The sequence below is a fragment of the Camellia sinensis genome, chromosome 7 (genome assembly GCF_055761805.1).
Source record: "Camellia sinensis isolate YWXY chromosome 7, ASM5576180v1, whole genome shotgun sequence".
Lineage (NCBI taxonomy): Eukaryota > Viridiplantae > Streptophyta > Magnoliopsida > Ericales > Theaceae > Camellia > Camellia sinensis.
The window spans coordinates 111968689-111990751 of NC_138967.1; the positions used below are offsets into that span (position 1 = coordinate 111968689).

The 22063-nt window shown below is 41.7% G+C and overlaps 1 protein-coding gene across 1 annotated transcript; it reads left to right on the forward strand.

Moving 5' to 3' along the window:
* The first annotated feature begins 1250 nt into the window (after positions 1-1250).
* LOC145795259 (uncharacterized) lies at positions 1251-3432 on the forward strand. Its single transcript, XM_082879122.1, has 3 exons — positions 1251-1570; positions 1659-2241; positions 2351-3432. Exons 1-3 carry the CDS (start codon positions 1367-1369, stop codon positions 3271-3273), a joined length of 1710 nt encoding a protein of 569 aa, XP_082735248.1. The 5' UTR covers positions 1251-1366; the 3' UTR covers positions 3274-3432.
* The last annotated feature ends 18631 nt before the right edge of the window (positions 3433-22063 follow it).

A 22063-nucleotide genomic window follows, 5' to 3' on the forward strand; every position in this document is an offset into this window, starting at 1 on the left:
ATCCATCCGTCGCAACAATGCTAGCCTGGAAGCCATGGCTCTTCGGTGGAGCACCGAGACACACACCTTTATACTTGGCCAGCACGAGATGGGGCCCACCCTTGAGGATGTGTTCATGTTGCTGCGTCTGGAAGTGACCGGCCCTGATGCCTTCGACCCTGAGCAGACACCCCCCGAAGATGATTCTTTGATCCAATCTCTGAAGCTAAATCTTCAAACTTGTGGTCGGTGGAGTTCCGTTTTTGATGGTTCAGCGAGGAGGACTAGTCGAGTAAGGACGGACCGTGCCTCCTATACTGCATGGATCCGCCACTTCTTCAAAGATCTTCAGCCCTTGGCCAGAGATGCTGACCCTGACTCTCGGGAGTATGAGGTCGGTCCGATGTATGACTCCAGGCTCTATTTCTTGGGATTTCTGGCTTGCTTCCTTTCATTCTTCATTCTTCCGAGCACGCCTCCGGATTCCCTCAATCCTTTCGTCTTCCCCTTGGCAGTCAGGCTCTTCAGAGGAGATCGGATCCCTTTGGCTCCACTATTTCTTGGGAATCTCTACTATCGGCTGGATCTACTACATCGAGATATGGTTCGCTCCGTGGGTCGATATGAGCCTGTCTCCTTTATTCACAGCCAGTTCCTGCTATGTTTCTTCTTCGAGAGGTTCCCAAAATTTGCCCCTGCTCCGACTGTATTTGAGGCGGAAGTTCTTCGGGAGATAGTGGATAAAGATGGCATCCCCGTGCTTGATACTGATGGATCTCGGACATTTGAGAAAGCGAAGTCTTGCCAGCCGTTGATTACACGGTGGTCACGTACCATTTCCACCTTATCCTTGAATACTCTGGTGGATGATCCCCAACGCTTTGTGGCACAGCCGTATGTATGCCCACCTGTGGGTGTGGCCACACCGCTTATCTATCATGGTTCCTCCCGCTCGGTGTCCTTTCCTTTACCGAAGAACATCCCTGCACCTTTTGTTGATATGCTGATTATGATTCGTCCGAGTTCATTACCGGTGTGGCATGAGGAAGACGTTGATAGTGCCGTTTATAGGCCTGACCGCGTAGCATGTCAATTCGGGTTTGATCAATGTACCCCGGGGCCAGCACCTCCTTTATTATCATTTTCAGCGAGCTACGGGCGCTTCAGTCGTGGGCTTGTACACACCGTGCTTCCCATATCCGGCTCTTTGACGATGCCAGGCTTGAGCCGAGTAGGGGGTTTCACCCCCTCTTTTAGGCGGTATTGGCAGAAGAATATCGATGCGTTTATTGCATTTGTCCAGAGCAGACCGACCGTATGTTTGCCTCCGCCGATTTATAAAAAGGATTCTTCTCTTCGGCTACCCGAGAGCCGAAAATCTGACCACATGTACGAGAGTTTCTTCACCTCATCTGCTCCAACTGACCCTTCTGCTCGGGCATCTGCTTCTAGCTTGGCAATTACTTCTCCGGAGCCAGTCCCTTTGAATAAGGCCTCTGGTCCTCGGACGACCCGCCTTAAAAAGATGGCTCACAAGAGGACTTCTGATGCCAGTCCTTCCGCTCCTCGCCTTTCCAAAAGGCTTCATGAGGTACCCGAAATTTTTGATTTGAAGCTACTTTCCTTTTTGCGACTATACCTTCTAAAAATGAAAACTTTTATTTGCCCATGTTGTGTAGGATCCTGCGGTTGTTGACGTTCTCAGTACCGTGGCTCCTGGCCATGCTGCCTCCCCCAGGCCGGACTCAGACTTGGACGACACCCTCCCTTTGTCTGCAAGACTTGTGAAGATGCGCACCTCTCGTATAGCAGTTATAGATGATGACGATGATGAGGCTGAGTCCTCCGACCATTTTTGTGACCTTGTTCCACGTATGCGTCGTCACCGCCCTACCGTAGCTGAGGAGGAGCGCTATCTTGGTGACGAGGTTATTGGGGCTCACCGTTCTGATGTTGAGATTACTGGAGGGACTGATGCCTCAAAAATTGATGCCGTAGGCCATGCTTCTAGAAGCAATGTAGAGGCGAGGTGCGCCTCTGGGAATGGTGTGGAGGTAGATGTGCTAGAAATCTCTGAGACTCGCTCTGGCACTTATGGTGATTCTCATCCTCCGGCCCTCCTTCCTTCTTCAGGGATGACTGCTACTGTTCAGGCTTCATCAGACATTGAGATCGATCAAGTGGTCTCTACACGACCAAGTGACTTTGTTGATGCTAGGAGTCCTTCAGTTGCCCCTGCTTTGCATATTGATTCTCCCTCTGGTGATCTTTCTTTCTGAAGTTTGTCATTTACTTATATCTGTAAGAAATCTTTACTTAAATGACTTTCCTGTCCCCTACCTCTAATAAGGCCTTCTTATCTTTTCTTCAGTGTTAGCTGCTAACGGGGTCTTGCCTTCACCTACCTCAGACTCTGCTCCAGTGTTAGCTGCTACCGGGGTCCTGCCTTCACCTGCCTCGGACTCTGCTCCAGTGTTAGCTGCTACCGGGGTCCTGCCTTCACCTGCCTCGGGCTCTACTCCGACTCTCTTTGTAACTCCTCACGGTTCTCCTTCTCAAGGAGGGACACCTGCCTTTGAGACGACTGCCAGAGGTTCTTCATCGCCAGTGCCTTCGAATATTTTGGATCTGAATCTTAGTGATTTCCACATTGATAGTGATGCTTTTGGTCTTTCCCCTTATCGTTCGGCATTCTCAGGCTCGGGACCTCTGCCGGGAGTTACCCCTCCGGGTGGTTCATCTAACCCGATAGACATTGGGGAGATTCCTGAGACTAGCAACTTTCCGGCCCCAATTCCTCCTTCAGCTTCTGGCAAAGTATCATTTCTCCATTATTGGGTAGCTCCTGAGTTTGCTTCAGTTCTACAGCTTGTGCATTCAAGTTACCCGGAGACCTTTGCTTCATTTGCTTGCCAGTGTCCACTCATTCAGACTGCTCTTCTCGAGTCTTTTGCCACTATCTTATATAGCTTGGACAGGCAACGGTTGTGTGACCTTAATGGGAAAGTAGTCGAGACGGCGTATCAGGGGATCTCTGACATGGAGCGTCACCAAGTGGACTTATCATGGCTTCGGAAGCGCCTGGATATAGCTTCGAACGCCAGTCATCAGCTGGAACTTATGTCTGTGCTTGCCTCTTATCGCACCTCTATAGATGAGATAAAGGCAACTCTTCGTGAACTTGAGTCGGGTTATGCTCGGGCCTTGGAGACTTTAGAGGCACACTCTACTGTTTGTCCTCCAGATGTAGATATGACGGGCAGCTTCTTCGAGGGTGTCTTTAGGAAAGATTGAGTTTTTTTTTTTTTTTATCATTACTTTCTTGCCCCTTTCGATAAAAATGTTTTATCTAGGACAATGCAATGAAATGACAAAATTTTTGTTGTTTGGATATTTTCGCATTGTTTTCTCATTCTACTTGATAAAATATTTATTTCGAATGATAGAACAATCATATGCACATGTTTATAAAAGCTGAAATATTCTCATTAGTTCTTCAACTTTCTTGACAAAAGCATAATAGATTCACTGTAAGTGATGGGATAAAACATACACCATAGAGAAAACCAGCTTCTTCATAACGTAAGGGAAATACAACCTTTAGACAAAGTAAGAAAGTGAAAATGAATTTCAACATAGATGAGTCCAACTATGGGTAGTAATGCTTGATAAACTTTGCATTGAGCGGGCCAGTTCGGAAGCCGTCTTCAACCCTTACAAGTTTGTAGTACCCGCTTGAGCTTGCCTGAACCACCTTGTAGGGCCCTTCCCATTTTGGAGAAAACTTGGGTAAAGGCTGTCCTCGCATGATTGGGTCTACAATCTTCCATACTAGATCACCTTCTTCAAACTTCCTTGGTACCACAGTCTGGTTATAGGCTCGGGCGATGGACTCATGATACCTTTCCATGACTTTTACAGCTCTGTCATGCTTTTCCTCTAATGCTTCCAATCTGGTGGTTCGAGGCTCCAATACCATCCCCGAGGCGAGAGCCATTCGAGCAGATGGCGTTTCCAACTCTATAGGTAACACTGCCTCGGACCCATACACAAGGGAGTAAGGAGTTGCTTGAGTTGGCTTTCTCTTCGAAGTGCGATACGCCCATAGGGCTACTATCAACTGTTCGGACCAAGTCCCCCCAAACTCATCCATCATCTTGCTCAGAATCCTTATCAGTGTCTTGTTTGTGGCTTCCGCCTGCCCGTTCCCTTTTGGATAGTAGGGTGTGGATTTGTGATGCTTCACTTGGTAAGTCTCCAGGAGGCTCTTCACATATTTGTTTATGAAGGGAGTGCCGTTATCCGAGAGGATGGTGTTTGGTACTCCAAATCGGCAAATGATATTCTCCTTGATGAAGTTCGCAACTGCAGGCCCTGTAGCGTTCTTCAGAGGAATTGCTTCGACCCACTTTGTACTCAATTCTGTGGCTGCGAGAATCCACTTGTACCCCTTAGAAGATGTGGAGATGGGCCCTATTAGATCAAAAGCCCAGGTATGGAACGGCCATGGCGTTCGGATACTATGCAGGTCTACAGCTGGAGCATGGATCAAATTTCCGTGTTTCTGACAAGTCTGGCACCTCTTCACGTGATGGGATGCATCTGACTCCATGGTCGGCCAGTAATACCCAAGGTGTATAAGTTGTTCGAACAGCCGAGCCCCTCCTTGATGTTCAATCTCGTGGGCTCTTCCGAGGACTAGATCTGACTCCTCCTTGGAGAGACACCTCAGGGGAGTGCCCTCAATACTTCTTCTGTAAAGCTTGTCCTGATCAAGAAAGTACCGCCTCGCTCTCCTCTTGAGGTGTGCAATGTCCCTCGGGCTCTCAGGTAGTGTTCCCTCTTTGAGATAGTCAATGTAGACTTGCCTCCAGTCAAGGGTATCAATTTCAAAGCAACTCTCATCCTCCCGGATGTATGACTGACACTTGGGGCATTCCTTCTGTAATTGATTCGAGTCCTTCTCCATCTCGGGCCAATAATAACCTTGTCTTTGGATTCTTCTGTACAGACTGATATCCCCATCTCCGCAAGACTTTTCGTGGATCTGTTGTAGTCGGAAGCTCGCTTCTTGTTGGCCAACACACCGGGCTAGGAATCCGGTACCTCCTCGGAAGTAAAGTTCACCTTGAATAATTGTGAATTGGGCAAGCTTGGCCATAGTCAGTTTTCCAACTTTGCTTCTGAGTTGCTCGAGGACTTCTCCTCTCCAGTCCTCCGGAAGGCCTTTGTCTTCGGGTATTATTGAAGGTTCTGTTCTCTTCTTGATAACAATTGTTGCCTCTTCCTCTGGAATGTCAACTCTTGCCCCTAATGTTGCGAGGGCATCTGAAAACTTGTTGTCGGAGCGAGGCACATGCTCTATTTCGACCTTCTGAAATTTGTCAAGAAGCCTTTGGACTGTTGTTCGATATGTGGCCAAGGCAGGCTCCTTTAAGACGAACTGTCCTGAAACTTGCTTCACTATCAGCTTTGAGTCCCCCCGGATCCGAATCTTCTTGATACTGTGCTTCTCAGCTGCTATCAAGCCTAAAATAAGAGCCTCATACTCGGCTTCGTTATTCGAACAATGGAAATCCAGTTTATAAGACAAATATAACTTTTCCCCACTTTTGCTTGTAAGGACTATCCCGGTTCCTCCCTTCCCTCCGGCTGCTGCTCCGTCAAAGCTCAATGTCCAGAAGTTTTCCTCGGAAGCCATAGCTGCATGCACCTCTCCTCTTAATTCTTCATTCACTGGTTCATAGTCACCACTTGGAAATTGAGCAAGGAGATCAGCTAAGGCTTGGCTTTTGATCGCCTTGGGGGCTACACATGTGATCTCGAATTCACCCAGTGCTAACAACCATCTTGCCACCTTCCCGGTTAGAGCAGGCTTGCTGAGGAGGTATCGGATTGGATCACTTTTAGTAACAATCTGAATCTGGTGTGCTAAAAAGTAATGTCTGAGCTTTTGGGCAGTGAATACCAAAGCTAAACAATGCCTCTCTACTGGAGTATATCGGACTTCTGCTCCTCGAATCTTCCGACTGATGTAATACACCGGGCGTTCTACTCCATCTACATCTTGGACCAATAATGCCCCTATGGACTTGGGAGTTGAAGTTAAGTACAACATTAGAGGGACCCCGGGCTGCGGGGCTATCATGGTCTGAGGCGAGGTTAAGGCCGCCTTGATTCTCTCAAAGGCCTTTTGGTGCTCTTGGTTCCACTCGAACTTGGCATCTCCTTTTAACAAAGAGTCGAAAGGCGCAGAGATCTCTGCCAGTGCTGGGATAAACCTCCGAATATAAGACACCTTCCCGAGGAACTTCTTTAACTCCTTCTGAGAATGCGGGGGAGGCATTGCTCTGATAGATTTGACCTTGTCTTCATCTGCCTCGATACCATGTCTGTGTACAAGAAACCCGAGGAACTTCCCAGCCGTCACCCCGAAAGCACATTTGAGAGGATTCATCCTCATTTTGAATTTCTGGCACCTTTTGAATACCTTCTCAAGGTCTCGGAGATGGTCTTCTTCTTTCTTGGATTTCACCACTAGATCATCAACATAATCTTCCACCTCATGATGGATCATGTCATGAAAGATTGCAGTCATAGCCCTTTGGTAAGTTGCACCGGCATTCTTGAGTCCGAAAGGCATGACTGTATAGAAGAAGTTTCCGAGAGGTGTTCTAAAAGCAGTCTTTTCTGCGTCCTCTTCAGCCATCTTAATCTGATTGTATCCACTGAATCCATCCATGAATGAGAACATCTGGTGTCCCGAGGTAGTATCCACGAGGGTGTCGATGTGAGGAAGAGGGAATTCATCCTTCGGGCAAGATTTGTTCAAATCTCGAAAGTCTACACATACTCTGATTTGGCCATTCTTCTTCTTTACTGGCACGATGTTTGCTAACCACGTGGGGTACTGTATTGGCCGGATGAAACCAGCCTGTTGAAGTTTTTCAATCTCCTCCTTAATCTTCTCTTCGAGATCTGGATGATATTTTCGAGCAGCTTGCTTAATTGGCTTGGAGTTTGGGAACACTTCAAGATAGTGGGAGACTAGGTCAGGATCTAGTCCGGGCATTTCCTTATATGACCAAGCAAACACATCTGAGTATCGGCTTATCAACTTTAACAACTGTTCCCGCTTTTCTGGGCTAAGGCTCGAACTTACGAATACCGGCCTTGGTGCATCTTGTCCATCACTCAGATCTATTTCGATAAGTTGTTCAGGCTGAGGCTTCGGCCCATCTTGCATACATTCTGGAGCCACTTCAGGCTTTATTACTATATCATTGTCAGGAGGCTCTTCTTTTGACTCGGAGTCGGTGACTGAAGAAACCGACTCCCCGCACCTTCATAAATAATACACCATCTTGCCTCCTTCTCGAACTTTCATCACCTTCCGAGGAATAGGCGGACTTTCTGGTCTAGACATCGCTCGCTTACTTGATTCTGTCATCGACTCCTTGTCATCTTTGATATCCTCCCAACGAGGAATTTTGACCCCTCGAGGCTTAGAGGTGGTGGGAACTTCTTCGACAGCCAGTTCGGTGAAGTAGATGGCATCAGAATAATGAGCTTCATGGATCTCGAACGGCCTTTCTGTAGCCTGAATTGTCACCGTCTTCTTTCCCCATTTAGCCTTAACACACTGATGATAACTTGATGGTACAGCCCCATATCTATGCATCCAGGTCCTCCCTAGAATGATGTGATAATTTGCCTCAGAATCGATAATATGGAACTTGGTGGCCGAGCGAATCTCTCCAACGGCTAAATCAACTGTTACGCATCCGATAGTAACTCTCCTTTCTCCACCGAAGCCAGTGATGACTATCGGCTGCTTCACAATGCGTTCTTCAGAGATTCCGGCTTTTTCTAGAGTAGCGCGAGTCATAATGTTGATAGAGGCTCCACTATCTAGAAAGGCCCTTTTGAACTCAACCCCGTTAATAAAAACAGTCACATAAAGCGGGCGATTGTGAGAAAAAGGATACTTTCGATCAGCCTCGGAGAAAGTAATGGCACTAGATTGCTCTTTTGCCTTCCTCGGGATAGACCCCTCAGTCGACATGCATTCCTCATGGTGTGCCTCGGCTATATTAATGATAGATTTGGTGATTTCCGTTCTTGCCTCCCTGGAAAGTCCAAGCTGGTCAAAGAACTGCTTGAACTTTACACAGTCTTGCAGGGTTTTGGCATAGTGATCCGGATCTTTTTCCACTCTTGGAGGCTCGTAGTTAACCATCTCCTCGGTCTCCTCAAAATAAGATGCCACATAAACATGGTGTCCTCCTCTTCCATAGTATTCTTCTCCTCCTTCTGGATCAAAGGGATCTTCGCCATGAGTCATAAATGTTCTGCCCTCTGGATCGAGAGCACTTCCATAGTAAACTTGCTCACCCTCTGGCTCGAGGATGTCGTCCAGATAACAGTCATCGTCATCGAGATTAGCGATAGCCTCGATCATTGGGCCTTCATAAGCTATCATAGCAACATTCTTGCCCTTGTCTCGGTGTTGAGGATATGGTTGTTCTCGGATGTCTTGAGTCCCTCGCTTTTTGAACCTCAATTCGTCTGCCTCGACTTTATCTCTGAAGATTTTCCTGAGAGTCCAACACTTCTCTGTCGGATGTTTCAATGTACGATGGTAGACACAAAATTCAGGGCTCTCACGGTCCTTTTTTGATGGCATTTCTTCAACATAAGGCAATTTTAGCTCTCCGTCAGCCACCCATTCCTTAACTAGAGCTTTCACTTCCTCGATTCCACATGGATAAGAAACATTCCCCTTTTCACCATTATATTGCTTTCTTTTCTGGCCTCTATGACCTCCTCCTTGTGAATTTCGGGTATCCGGGGCAGAGGCAGCAGCAACGGTAGGTCCACGAGATGACTTGAAACTAGTCTTGTAACTGGCTTTAAATCCGGACTCCTGAGCCTGAGGAATGCTAATGTTCCGAGCTGCTTCTATTAATGCCGAGAAGGTGGGTAGCTTGTGGTTAACTAGAAACATTTTGTACCTGCTCAATGCCCCTTCTAGACAAATTTGAACCAGATAACTCTCCTCAACTGCTTCATGACAATCCACGGCCTTGTCCTGAAACCTTTTGACGTAGTCAAGGATGTCTTCACTTTCTTGTTGCTTCTCTTTACACAATGTAAGTGTGGTCACCTTCTCCGCCACTTGAAAGAACTTGGAGTGGAATTTGTTAACCATTTCCTCCCAACTTCGGACAGAGTTTGGGGCCAAATTAACATACCAACTATATGCTCGGTCGGTGAGGGACTTAGAGAATTCTCTCAGTCGGAGGACGTGGTTTGAACCATGAATACCTAGAGTCTCGATGAATCGCACAACATGTTCTCGGGCATTTCCTTGTTTGCCGTCGAACTTGATGAACTTCGGCACTGTATACCCCTCAGGGTATGGATAGCTCAGCATCTCAATGGGGTAAGGCGGCTTGACGTCTGGATCAGGCAAAGAGGGTAAGGTCCTCTTGCCCCGTTCGAGATCGAACATGGCCTACACATCGGCGAGAGTGAGAAACTGTTGAGGGAGAGAGTTTGATGGTGGTATTCCCGGGACTTGGCTTATGTACCCGAAGATTGAGCTAGGGGCGTCTTGGCCATTCTGGTGCTGCGAATTCATCATTGGTGAGGACATTTGACGATACTGGCCATCAGCGCCTATAGACAAGCCAGTTGGTGATGGGATATTGAATTGAGGCCCATAGAGTCCACCGCACGGCGCCGTTATACCGGGTTGTGCTTGCAGATTTGTTGTCGGCACCAAAGGAGGCCCACTTGGTGCTTGGGTAACATTCACTGGTGGCGTAACAAGATTAGGTACGGGCATAGCTCCCTTTTGCGCCATCATGCTCCTTATGTTTTCCTGGACACCAGCAGTCGTTGGAGCGCCATTCATTACACCAGAAACTCCCCTAGTCACCATTGGATCTTGGCTCGGCACGCCATGGAGCCCGGGCATGGGCAAACTGCTGCCGCCTACTGTGGTTTGAGCATGTGTTACTGTGGCCGTGTTGCCATGAGCCATAGGCTGATTGGGGCCTACTTCTCCTTGGATTTGATTTTGCGCTCCGGCGGGAATAACTCCACCACCAGTTTGATTTCCGTTTGGCGCCGGTGCAAAGTTAGAACTCATCACCAACATGGTGTGAGTGAGATTCTGAAGAGTGGTAAGAATCTCTTGCTGAGTATTTTGAAGTCCTTGAATGGCTTCAAGCAAAAGTGGTTGATCTGGAGCCATGGTTCTGTCATCACCACCATTAGAGGATCCTTGTTGGTGAACTTCATCTTCTCCCGCCATCCTTGTTGGAGTTGTGTGGATTCCAGATCTCGTTGAGACCATTAAACAATCCGCCTCCCCAGCAGAGTCGCCAAAATGTAGGAGAGGGTTCAAGAAAAGAGTTAGAAAATTCGAAGATCTTCGAAGATCCTTGAAGAACAACTTCGAATTCTCTAGAATATGATGAGAGGCTTAGATTCTTCAATAATCTCAACTTAGGAACACGACAACAAAGGAGATGATGGAGATAAGAGATTGGGTGAAGAAGAAGGCAAAATGGCTAGAGAATAGAATAATGGCAAGGCTCTCCCAGGGATCTCCCACTTTCACTCTCAAGGTTGATAATGGAGAAGGGAAATTAGTTCTTTCCCAAGAGTTCAAAAATCTCCAAAATCCATCCCTTGTAAAGCTATGGGTGGGTGCTATTTATAGGCACCTCATGATGTAGGATGGAGCCCATGTGCAAGGCACATGGGGGATATTCTCTCTAACCACCTTGTCCGAGGAGGTGACCTCTCCGAGGAGGTGACTTCTCCGAGGATGAGAAAACCCCGAAGAGGAGATCAATCCCTCGGCGAACCCTTCTTCTTAGCCACACCTAACCAATGATACCCAATCATCCCAAAGGGTCAGGGGTAGTCCCAGAGGACGTCCTGCCGCAAAAATATTGCCGAGTCTCATGGACCCCCCGGGGTCGTGCCACCTCGACCCGGGTATAGGCTAGTTTAACCGAAGAGTGAATTTATCTCCACTCACCGTCCTCGGGATCGGGTCCTTTGTTCGAACTCCATTACGCCCATGGTTCTGGTGCGTAGATCCCGGAAAGCTCCGAGCCCACAAGTGTTCTGGGACTCATTAACGGAGCGGCTTCTAGATTGCATCTGAATCCGTTCGAAGCCAAGTGCTTCGGATCTCTAGATTCGTAGGTCCGAATCCTTTCGAGTCCGAGTGCCTCGGATCTCTAGGCTTGTTCAACACCCTTTCGAGTCCGGGCCCGAGTAAGTCTCTAAGTCTCTAAGTTCGTGGATCCGAACCCCTTCGAGGCTTAGAGCGATTCAGCCCGTTTGATGGCGATAAATCTGGGCCCACCGATTCTTGGACTTGCAATAAATTCGGGCCCACTAATCTTGGGCTATTGGGCCTAAATAATTTAGTGGGCTCAAATTAGCCCCTCTTACACATAACACATAGCCCACATTTATTTAGTGAACATTTTTATCATTGTAATTACGAGAGAGAGAACCTTTTTTTTTTTTTTTGTTACGAGAGAGAGAATCTTATTCATTCTATTTAGTTTGTGTTACTTCTATAACTGTTATTGAAAAGAGGAAATATTATTTCCCCTCCCCCCAAAAAAATTTTCCCGCATTTTTCAATTTGACCCCATACTTCGATTAATATTAATTTTATACTCAAACTTATAAAATTTTGATTAATTTGGCTCTAGTCATCACATTTTGTCTACAATTGAACGAATTGTGTTGATGTGACACCAAATTTCAATTAGAATTTTATTTTATCCCTCAAACTATACCTTAAAAATTAATTTGCCCCTCAAATATGAAAAAATTAAATTTAAATATTTAATACATAATTTTTTTTATCTCAATAATGAAAAAATTAAATTTTAAATACTATATACATTGCAATATATATATATATATATAATATAAAATTTCTCATTTAGAATAATTATTTTGAGACTATGAAGTATGGAGGTACTTTAACAAACATATCGTACCCGTACCGAGTATTTACCGAATCTTGAATTTTTTTTCCTGCTCAATTTTAGAATTACTATTAGTCGATAAATTCTATTGAAATTAATTTGGGTAATAAACTAGTTACGATAAGTTTCTCCACGATCAACTCAAGATAATTTGAGACCTATGAAGCATAGGTATTTGTATGAGTATTGGTATTGGTACGATACGAGTACGTCAACACGGTAAAATCTAAAAAAAAGTAAGGTACGTGTACAACTTAATACGTTTGTAAAAAAATATTTGTTTTTAATTTGGAATAATACAAAAAGTGATTAAATGGTTTAGTTTGTTAAATCCAACATAGAATTGACATTTAATGCCAAAAGTATAGGTATAAGATAAACCAAAACTAAATATCATTATATTAAATAACTTATAAACCATAACTTAATTTTAAAATCATGCTAAGCACAAAACTATAAATAAAAATGAAGTCTAGTAAAATGAATTTTATCTTTGTAATAGAAGAAAATATTTTTTCGATTGAGGTATGGTACGACTTGAGTATATACTAGATATGTCTAGATACGCCAAAAATTAAGAAAGAAAAATTTGAGTACGCATTTTGTGTATTCACTACGTATGCAGAAATACTATATGTCGGTAAGTACCGGGTACAGGTGCGACATGTTTGTCAAATTATCCATACTTCATAGTCTCAAGATAATTATAAATGAGGATTTTTATGTTTTTTATTAATTTTTTGTAAAGTGTATATTATTTAAAATTTATTTTTTTCATTATTGAAATAAAAAATATTTATTAAATATTTAAATTTACTTTTTTTTTTTATATTTGGGGGGCAAATTGACTTTTAAGGTATAGTTTGGAAGATAAAATGAAATTTCAAATGAACTTTGGCACTACGTTAGCACATTCCGTCCAATTGTAGACGGAATGTGACGGTAGAGGCCAAATTGATCAAAATTTTGAAAGTTTGGATATAAAATTGATATTAATCAAAGTCTGAGGGTCAAATTAAAAAACACGTAAAAATTTGGAAGGTAAAATGATATTTCCTCTAGTAAAAAATAGACTTTTATTTGAAAATTGGTAAATTAACCGTAAAATAAAATTGAGGGCGTAACAGCAGGTACGGGCCAATAGAATTAGTAGGTGTTTGGCATGCACTAAAAAAATGTATTTTTTTTTACATACATACACTTATTTGGGTAACATTAATCAATATCTATTAACATCTCATTTCTATTTTTGTACCAACTTTCTCTACTTTTTTATATATATATTTTTTTTATAAAAAATTAAAAATACACTTATTTGAAACGTTCCAAATTACCCCGACCCAAGCATCCACTTATGTAAGTGTCAACTCCCAATTCTTTTCTCTTCTTTCTTTTAGCTTAGAGACATTTTATTAAAATAATTGTCCAAGATTGCTAGACTAAGCAGGCGACACGCATAGTTGGTTATGATTTGATGAGGCGTAAGCTTCGTTTTGACCATAATTGTTACGATAAAAAATGTACTTGGTTATATTTAATATTTAGGTATGATTATTTTAAATTTTTTTATTATTTTTATTTTGACTGAAAATGATTAATTATGTTACAAAGTGAGATCAACTTATAAAATATCATAATTTACATGTAATACACCTATTTTAAAAAATACTTATTATTATATCTCCCTTTAATTTACTCATCAATAATTAATGGTGGTTTGCGAATCTCCATCACAATTAAGATTCCCATCTCTCTCTCTCTCTCTCTCTCTCTCTCTCTCACCCATTTCTGCACTTCTACCCAGCTCGGAGGGTTAATGCTGAGAAGTCATCAACACATCAATACATGGAAAATTATTTGATAGTTCAAGGACAAATTCACGTGCTATTTTGATTTGATAGTTCAAGACTACCAAATTAATGAAAGGTCTTCCTCACATAATTATTTAAGGATCAAGCTAATGACAATTTTAAAGACTATCAATAAGAAAGAAATAAGGATAAAATATTTATAATTTTAATACACATTTTTTTTTATTAATTTTATTACATTTTTTACACAAATCAATATATGTATATATGTAACGTTCCAAATTTCTAACCCAAATGATAATACAACAATCATGACTCTTTCAAAGAAAACCGAATATAAATCTCTAAATTTACATTACATGATACAATAGTTCTTCATGCAACAATATATTAATCCAACAACAAGTAAATAAACAAATAAATACCCCAAAGAGTTTACAAGTTTCAAAGGCTTGAGTTTGGTTACACAAAATGGTTATTCAAACCCATACACAAACAGCCCTTGGCTTACACACAGAGTCACAGCAAAATGAGAGTCTCTTACTCTCAACACACATTTTCTCGCCTTTAGTAGGCGGCATCACCACATCTTTTCCTGCATAAAAATCCCGTAGGGTGAGGAAATCCTTAACAAAGTATATACATTTTATACAAGTCTCAAGAGATGAAATGCACATGTCATGCTATGCTCTTTTGAAAGAAATCACATATTCATCTTTGAAAATCCTCATGCTCAATGATGTCATGCAATTTCAATTCTTCAAAACTTAACAATTCATTTCAAGAGCGGTAAATACGACTCTCGTAATCTCTAGGTCGGTGTCTACAAGTAGACTATATAAGTATTACCAATTTGTCATTTTTACCGGTATTAGCCGGAAGACTTAACACCTATCCGCGCGGGTTTTTGGTCTTTTACCCGGACTCTCAGGCCAACTTATTCAATATCATCTATACCACCTATCAAAACTTACCAACATATTTAACCCCAAAACCATTTCATGAAAACTTATTTCTCAACATTCTTTTTCTCAATGCAAGTTTTCAAATCAACTGTCAAAGTTTAATGTAATCAAATGAATTGATATGCTAATAACACAAGATGAATATAAATACTTTTATCCCAATTTATCATCCAAGGAATAACACAATTCCCTCTTCTTAAGTATCCTCAACAATTAGTCATTTCAAGACTATTTCAACGCTTTGAACAATAATTTCCAAAATGAACAATAATTCTCATATTTCCTGAAATTCATCATTTATATAAATATAAATAAGAAATTTTCTAAACATCCATTTATTTTGACACATTAAATAAATATAACAATATCATTCATGAATTTTTAGTCTCTTAAAAAAAACCCGCAAATTCTAGGTTTTCTTACCAAAACTATACAACTCAAATCTTTTGAAAGAAAACTTTTCAAAATCATCTTTTCTTCATTCAACGAAGATCAAAACCCACAAGATCATTTTAAAAGAACAAGAGACAAACCCACTTTCAAAATCGCTCAACTTCTTGAATCAACAATCAATTTTCAAAGCTATCGAAAGATGATTTTGAAAATCATATAGATCTTGCAAAAACATATATATAACTCTAAGAAAATCCCTACCTCAAGTTTTAAAGAAGAAATGAGATGAAACCCCCAAAACCAACGGTGTCGAAACTCGATCTTCACCGCACACAACGAAGCTCTCGAGAAGTTAACCAAAATTGATGAAGAACTTATGGTAGAACTCTAATGGATCTTGAGAAATCAAGGTTTTGATCCAATTTGGCGTAGGGAAAAGTGAAGAGAATGGAGAGGAAATATTTTTAGAGAGAGATATACAAAAGTGATTTGAAATATCAGATTCACAAACTGATATAACATGGTCTGCTCGAATGTGGAAAGCCCCGCTCGAGTGTCGAATACACCTTCCCAGTACTTTTGCAGATAGGTTAAACTTCTGGAACCAAACATTCTTCGCTCGAGCGCATAAACGGCCGCTCGAGCGGACAAGTAACTTCGAATGCATTTTGTATTTTTTGGTCGATCCCTGACCGGCACAGTCGAAGTGGCAAAACATGAAAGAATGATCGAAACCGGGATCGCTACAACCTTCCCCCAAAATTTCAAATCAAACTACCCAAACAAAGGGGTTTCTAGCGATCAAAGCTACGCTATTTCATTTCCAAATCACAATACTAACTCTCAACCAAATTCCACCATTTCCACCATGGTTATCTCATTAACAACAACCTCCTAAATATGTATAAACATGAAATTTCTTAGAAAGTAATGGCAACTCTCAACAGCCTTATGCTTAAAACAACGCACATATCAATGTGTGGTTAACAACTTTAAATACGTTTCCGTCAACACTAGGGAATATTACAAAGAAAAGCAACTTAAGCATTTTCAAACAAATCTGGATATTTGGAGCAGACTTCCGCCTCCCGTTCCCACGTCGCTTCTTCAACCCCATGGTGTCTCCACAACACCTTTACCAACGGTATAGTTTTGCCCCGTAGCACTTGCTCCCGGGTATCTAATATTTGAACCGGTCGTTCTTTGTAAGAGGTATCCTCATCTACCTTAAAGTCAACCCAATCAAGAACATGAGAAGGGTCGGGTTCATACTTCCTAAGCATACATACATGAAATATGTTGTGAACTCCCGAAAGTTGTGACGATAAAGCTAACCGGTATGCCATTTCTCCAATTTGCTCTAAGATCTCAAAAGGCCCAATGAACCTTGGAGATAATTTACCACTCTTACCAAATCTCATCAAACCCCGCCTTAGTGAGAGTTTTAAAAACACATGGTCACCAACTTCAAAAGATAAAGGTCGTCTCCTCTTATCGGCATAACTCTTTTGTTAGCTTTGGGCCGTAGCTAACCTCTTTTGAATGAGAACAATTTTCTCAGTTGTCTCTCTAACAATTTCCGAACCCAGTAACGGAGTATCACCCACTTCGGCCCAACAAACCGGTGATCTACAAGGTCGGCCATACAAGGCCTCAAATGGTGCCATCCCAATACTAGCTTGGTAACTATTGTTATAAGCAAACTCAATCAATGGTAAGTGCCTTTCCCAAGGCCCTTTAATCAAGGACACAAGCTCTAAACATGTCCTTCAAAATCTGCATGGTACGTTCCGACTGTCTATCGGTTTGAGGATGATAAGCGGTGCTAAGAGTCAACTTAGTTCCCAATGCCTCTTAAAGGCTTTGCCATAATCGGGCAGTAAAACGAGGATCTCTATCTAACACAATAGTCACAGGGACTTCATGAAGTCGAACTATCTTTCTAATGTACAACTCTGCCAAGCATTCAATTGAGTTGCTGGTGCACATCAGAATGAAATGTGTAGACTTAGTCAACCTATCAACAATCACCCAAACGACATCATTGCCTCGTTGTGTTCTAGGAAGCCTAACTACAAAATCCATGGTAATACGCTCCAATTTCCACTTGGCTATCGGTAAGGGTTGTAACAAACCCGTTGGTCTTTGGTGTTCGACCTTCACTTGTTGACAAGTAAGACACTTTGATACAAATAAAGAGACATCCCGTTTCATACCCCTCCACCAAAACTGACGACTAAGATCATGATACATTTTAGTGCCTCCCTGGTGTACCGCAAGGCGTGAGTGATGGAACTCTCGAAGTACTTCCTCTCTGCAAGATTTTGGTACAAACAAACGGTCTAGGTAACGTACACTTAGATCCGAGTGAACGTTCAAGCCTTTCTTTTCCTTCCTATTGGATCTTAACATGGATTGATTCCACATCATGGTCTCCTCGTTGTGCCTCTATGACCTTACTAACCAAGGTAGGTTGAGCATTCAAAGTAAACAAGGTAGCACTCTCTCCGGACTCACCCAAGTGCAAATCAAACTTGCCAATAACATCTAGCATATCCCATTCCCGAATGGCCACACTTGCCAAACTACTCATAGATTTTTGACTCAAAGCATCGGCCACCACATTGGCTTTCCCCGGATGATAGTGTAACTCAAAGTCATAATCCTCCATAAATTCCATCCACATCCGTTGTCATAAATTCAAGTCTTTTTGAGAAAACAAATACTTTAGACTCTTATGATTTGAGAAAACCTCAAACTTCTCACCATACAAGTAATACCTCCAAATTTTCGAGGCAAAAATAACCGCCGCTAATTCTAAATCATGGATGGGGTAATTTTTCTCGTGAGTTTTCAATTGTCGTGATCTGTAGGCCACAATGTTTCCCTCTTGCAACAAGACACAACCAAGTCCATCCCCAAACACATCACAATAGACAGTGTAATTCAAACCCCTTTCCGGAATTATTAAAACCGGTGCGGTAGTCAATCTAGTCTTAAGCTGTTGGAATGACTTTTCACAAGCCTCACTCCACACAAATTTGATACACTTTCTAGTCAACCTAGTCAAAGGTGCAGCTAGTCTAGAGAAGTCCCTTACAAAACGTTGATAATACCCTGCTAATCCCAAGAAACTCCGGATTTCGAAAACATTCTTGGGTTGTTCCCAATCCTTTACGGCATCTATCTTTGAGGAGTCCACAGTCACTCCCTCTCTAGACACTACATGCCCCAAAAACTTCACATTTGTTAACCAAAACTTGCATTTTTCAAATTTGGCATACAATTAGTGCTCACTAAGTAAACCCAGCACTACCCGCAAGTGAGTCTCGTGTTCCTCTTCAAAGGTTGAATAAATCAAGATGTCGACCACAAAATGGTCCAAGTATTCCCGAAAAATTATGTTCATCAAATCTATAAAGGAAGCCGGTGCATTGGTCAACCCAAAAGGCATTACAAGGAATTCATAGTGGCCATAACGAGTACAAAAGGCTGTCTTCTGAATGTCCTCCTCCCGGACTCTCAACTGATGGTACCCCGATCTCAAATCTATTTTTGAGAAGCAAGGAGACCCTCTAAGTTGGTCAAACAAATCATCTATTTTGGGTAGAGCATACTTGTTCTTAACTGTAACTCTATTCAACTTGCAGTAATCAATACACAACCACAATGACCCATCCTTCTTCTTCACAAAGAGAGCCGGCGCTCCCCAAGGCGATGTACTAGGGCGAATGAAGCTCTTGTCTAAAAGTTCTTGGAGTTGAATCTTCAACTCATGCAATTTAGCGAGTGCAAATCTATACAGTGACATGGAAATAAGTGCCTTGCCAGACACTAATTCAATGGAGAACTCGATCTCCCGGTGAGGCGGTAAACTAGTAAGATCTTCTGGAAAGACATCCGGGTATTCACAAACTACCCTTGGTAACTCAACACGAGCCCCGTCACTCTCACTATCCAAGAGAGTTGCAAAAAGGCCACTAAGCTTGCTCCTACTATGAGGGTCAACAACTGGCGACAAGGCTTTATGTCATGACCCGAACCCTGTAACAACCTAAATTTTTAATTATTCTGTATAATTTATACTAATATTATTTAATCTCAGTTCGGAAAATATATAATTTATTATATGTTATTATACGTAATTTTGTAACATAATATAATTATTAAAAGTTTAGGGATCAAAATATAAATAATAATATAGATAATATAAATAATAATAATAATGGGTGTGGTAGTAAAATAAATAATTTATTTTCTGTTGGTATATGATAAAGTATAATTTAATTAATAATCAAATTATTTATATAATTATATTAAAATATTGGGTCAAAAGGTAATTATCTTGAATACCTATTAAGGATGAGAATGAATCTATATAATTATTAAACGAATCTAGGGAGAGACACGCGTCGGGCCACGTGTTGAGTAGAGGCTGGGTTCACCTCCCTATTTAGGGAGGTGATTCGGCTGGAAAGAAGAAACAGAAAGAAAAAAGGGAAAGAAAAGAAAGAAAAGAAGGAGAAAAGAAAGAGAGGAAAGAAAGAAAGAATAGTGGAAGTTAAAAGGGTCTTTGGAAGTGGAAAGAAAGAGTAAGGTATTAAAGTTAAGGTGAGTTATATTATACCCTGAGTCATCAAAATGTATTTTACGTATGTTTTGACTTACCAAAATTTGTTTTATACAAGTTATGTTTTTAATAAAAGTTATGTTTTATAAAGGTTTCAGTTACGTGGCTTTATTTCTGAACCCTATTTGCTTAAAAGGAAACCTATGGATATGTTTGTTTTACTTTTAAAGAATATTTGGCTATGACCTTATATAAAATTATGTTTTGTAAGTACCACAACGGGAGTCCCACACCTTGGGGGACTTAAATAACCATTGGCCTCTGTTTGACCACTTTGTGGTCCTCTATCTGTCATAGATTCGTTGACCTCTGTTTTGTGCGGACCAAAGTGCTGTGCGGAACTAAGTGCTACACTGTTGTGGGAGCCACCTCTAGAATCTGTACGAGCCATCTCTTGAATCCGTACCTCTATTCTGTGCGGACCAAAGTGCTGTGCGGAGCTAAGTGCTACACTATCGTGGGAGCCACCTCTAGAATCCGTACGAGCCAGCTCTTGAATCCGTACCTCTGTTCTGACTGTCACTTCTGTGACCTCTGTTCTGTTCTGTTCTGTACCGTGGTTATGGTGATATATTTACATAATATCTGTATTTCAGTTTCTGCTACTTAAATGATTTATGCTACTCAAATGATTTGTTATGCAAATGTTTTGGCTACATAACTATCCATGGTTATTTCGTGTCCCTTATACTCTTGGTATAATATTTCTCACTCTGCCATGTGCTTATAGTTGTTTACCAATTTTCAGAAAATAATGCAATTCAGGAATAGCTTTGGGAAGTCTTAGATGCGGGGCTGCGGAATGAACACACACAGTATTTTTATGATATTATTTATATGTAAATATCGGCCTTTTTGGTCAGTATAATTTTGTAATAAAAAATAGAAGCTCCAATGATTATTTTGGTACCCTTACTTAAATTTTACTTCCGCTTGCGTTTATTGATTTGTTTAAGATTTGGCCGTAGGTAACTTCAGTTACTGGCCATCACGATACTTAACCCTTGGGTACGGGGAGCGGGTCGTGACAAACCCGCCCCCATGGGTTAAGGACATAACGGCCAGTAATCCTGAGATTACTTACGGCCTCAATCCAAACCAGACATAACTCATCAGAGTAAAGGGGCCAAACGGAAGCAAAATTTAAAACTTTGTCCATAGAACTGTGCTTACATGGCACATCATAACAAACCATACATATACATATTAATAACTCACATCAAAAAATACAGTAACATAAAGTTCTGTACAGACATGATCATTCAAGTCTAGGTCAGCCAGTCAAAACTATATACAAACGTATCCAAAGACCTCGCCAACATGACAAAATAAAACAGGATAGCAAAAGGGCGAAGACGAGTCTCGTGCGTGAGACGTAAGGGCTGACTCTTCAAAACTTTGGTTGTTCCATACAAACTTCACTGAGGTTGGGTTTGGACCTCTCTTGGCTCACCTACAAACACATGAATGAGCGTGAGCGAAAGCCCAGTGAATAATATCAAATAAAGAAGTTACACAAATGGTACTTAGAACAATATACACCAAACGGCCTTGGGCCCAATTCATATTTCTATTGGGTATATACATATATATAGATCAAGTGACTGTGGTTCCAAACACATCGGACGGCCTCGGGCCCAATCCATTCATGTCAAACTGGTCTTTGGCCCATTTATCTTTCATTCATGTCAAACTGGCCTTTGGCCCATTCATTCTATCTTTCATGTCGAACTGGCCTTTGGCCCATTCATTCTATCTTTCACGCCAAACTGGCCTTTGGCCCATTCATTCTTTCTTTCATGTCAAACTGGCCTTTTGCCCATTCATTCACGTCATACGGCCTCTGGCCCATTTGTTTATGTCAGACTATCATTCGAGTCAGACTATCAACCATGTCATACGGCCTCTGGCCCATTCATTCATAGCAAACAGCCTTAGGCCCATTCACTCATAGCAAACATTTGTCCACCATTCAAATTAACGAACTTATAAGACTTACATAGAAGTAAGCAATTGGACAATTAACATACTTTAGATATCTTTATTAAGATATTACTCACAGTGATCGGCTGGATGATTTGCCTTGGAGCTCGACCCTATACATTCCATGAACACAATGGGTCATAAACAATTCAATCCGTTCTTAATTCACATATTCCTCTTTAGGCTTTATTCTTATCCTTTCAATTCATTCATAGTGCTCAATGCATGCTTAAGAGTACTTAGAAGTAAAAGAGAACGGAAAACGAAACACAG

What these genes read in the sequence shown, in the direction of transcription:
- LOC145795259 (XM_082879122.1), top strand. Translation starts at nt 1,367, where the DNA reads ATGTACGAGAGTTTCTTCACCTCATCTGCTCCAACTGACCCTTCTGCT. An exon ending in TTTCCAAAAGGCTTCATGAG is followed by an intron (nt 1,571 to 1,658) that starts GTACCCGAAATT and finishes CATGTTGTGTAG; the next exon opens with GATCCTGCGGTTGTTGACGT. An exon ending in GCATATTGATTCTCCCTCTG is followed by an intron (nt 2,242 to 2,350) that starts GTGATCTTTCTT and finishes TCTTTTCTTCAG; the next exon opens with TGTTAGCTGCTAACGGGGTC.